We start from the raw sequence: 534 nt of genomic DNA on the forward strand, positions 1-534 counted from the left end.
TGCTGCTGCAGGAGTAGCAGCAGCAGCAGGAGTAGCAGGAGGAGGAGAAGCGGGAGCAACAGCAGGAGATGCAGCAGAAGCAGCAGCAGGAGTAGCTGCTGCAGGAGCTGCAACAGGAGCAGCAACTGGCGTAGCAGCAGCAGGAGGTGCAGCAGCAGGAGCTGCAGCAGCAGGAGCTGTTGCAGCAGGAGCTGTTGCAGCAGGAGCTGCAGCAGCAGGAGCTGTTGCAGCAGGAGCTGCGGCAACAGGAGCTGCTGCAGCAAGAGCTGCAGCAACAGGAGCTGCAGCAGCAGGAGCTGCAGCAACAGGAGCTGCAGCAGCAGGAGCTGCGGCAGCAGGAGCAGGAGCAGCATCCGAAGCAGAGGCAGCGGGCCTATCAACTACCGCCTCTGCTGCTGCTGTTGCTGTTGCTGCTGCTGTTGCTGCTGCTGTTCCGCAGCATCATATGGCGATGCTGCAGCTAAAGGAGACAGCAGCGCCGATCGGTGAGCAGCAGAGGCAACACGAGAGGGAGAGAAGACACCAGCATCTGCT

The 534-nt window shown here is 61.4% G+C and overlaps 1 protein-coding gene across 1 annotated transcript in view; it reads right to left on the bottom strand.

Moving 5' to 3' along the window:
- EMH_0050450 (uncharacterized protein) overlaps positions 1 to 534 on the bottom strand; it is a gene marked incomplete at both ends in the record, with an annotated part of 4,459 nt that overhangs the window by 2,466 nt on the left and 1,459 nt on the right. The window contains one exon of the mRNA XM_013496646.1: positions 1 to 428. Coding sequence (XP_013352100.1) covers positions 1 to 428 — 428 coding nt within the window. The remainder of the gene's footprint in view (positions 429 to 534) is intronic.

This window comes from Eimeria mitis, genomic scaffold (genome assembly GCF_000499745.2).
Source record: "Eimeria mitis Houghton genomic scaffold, Emh_scaff2215, whole genome shotgun sequence".
NCBI classification, from domain to species: Eukaryota; Apicomplexa; class Conoidasida; order Eucoccidiorida; family Eimeriidae; genus Eimeria; species Eimeria mitis.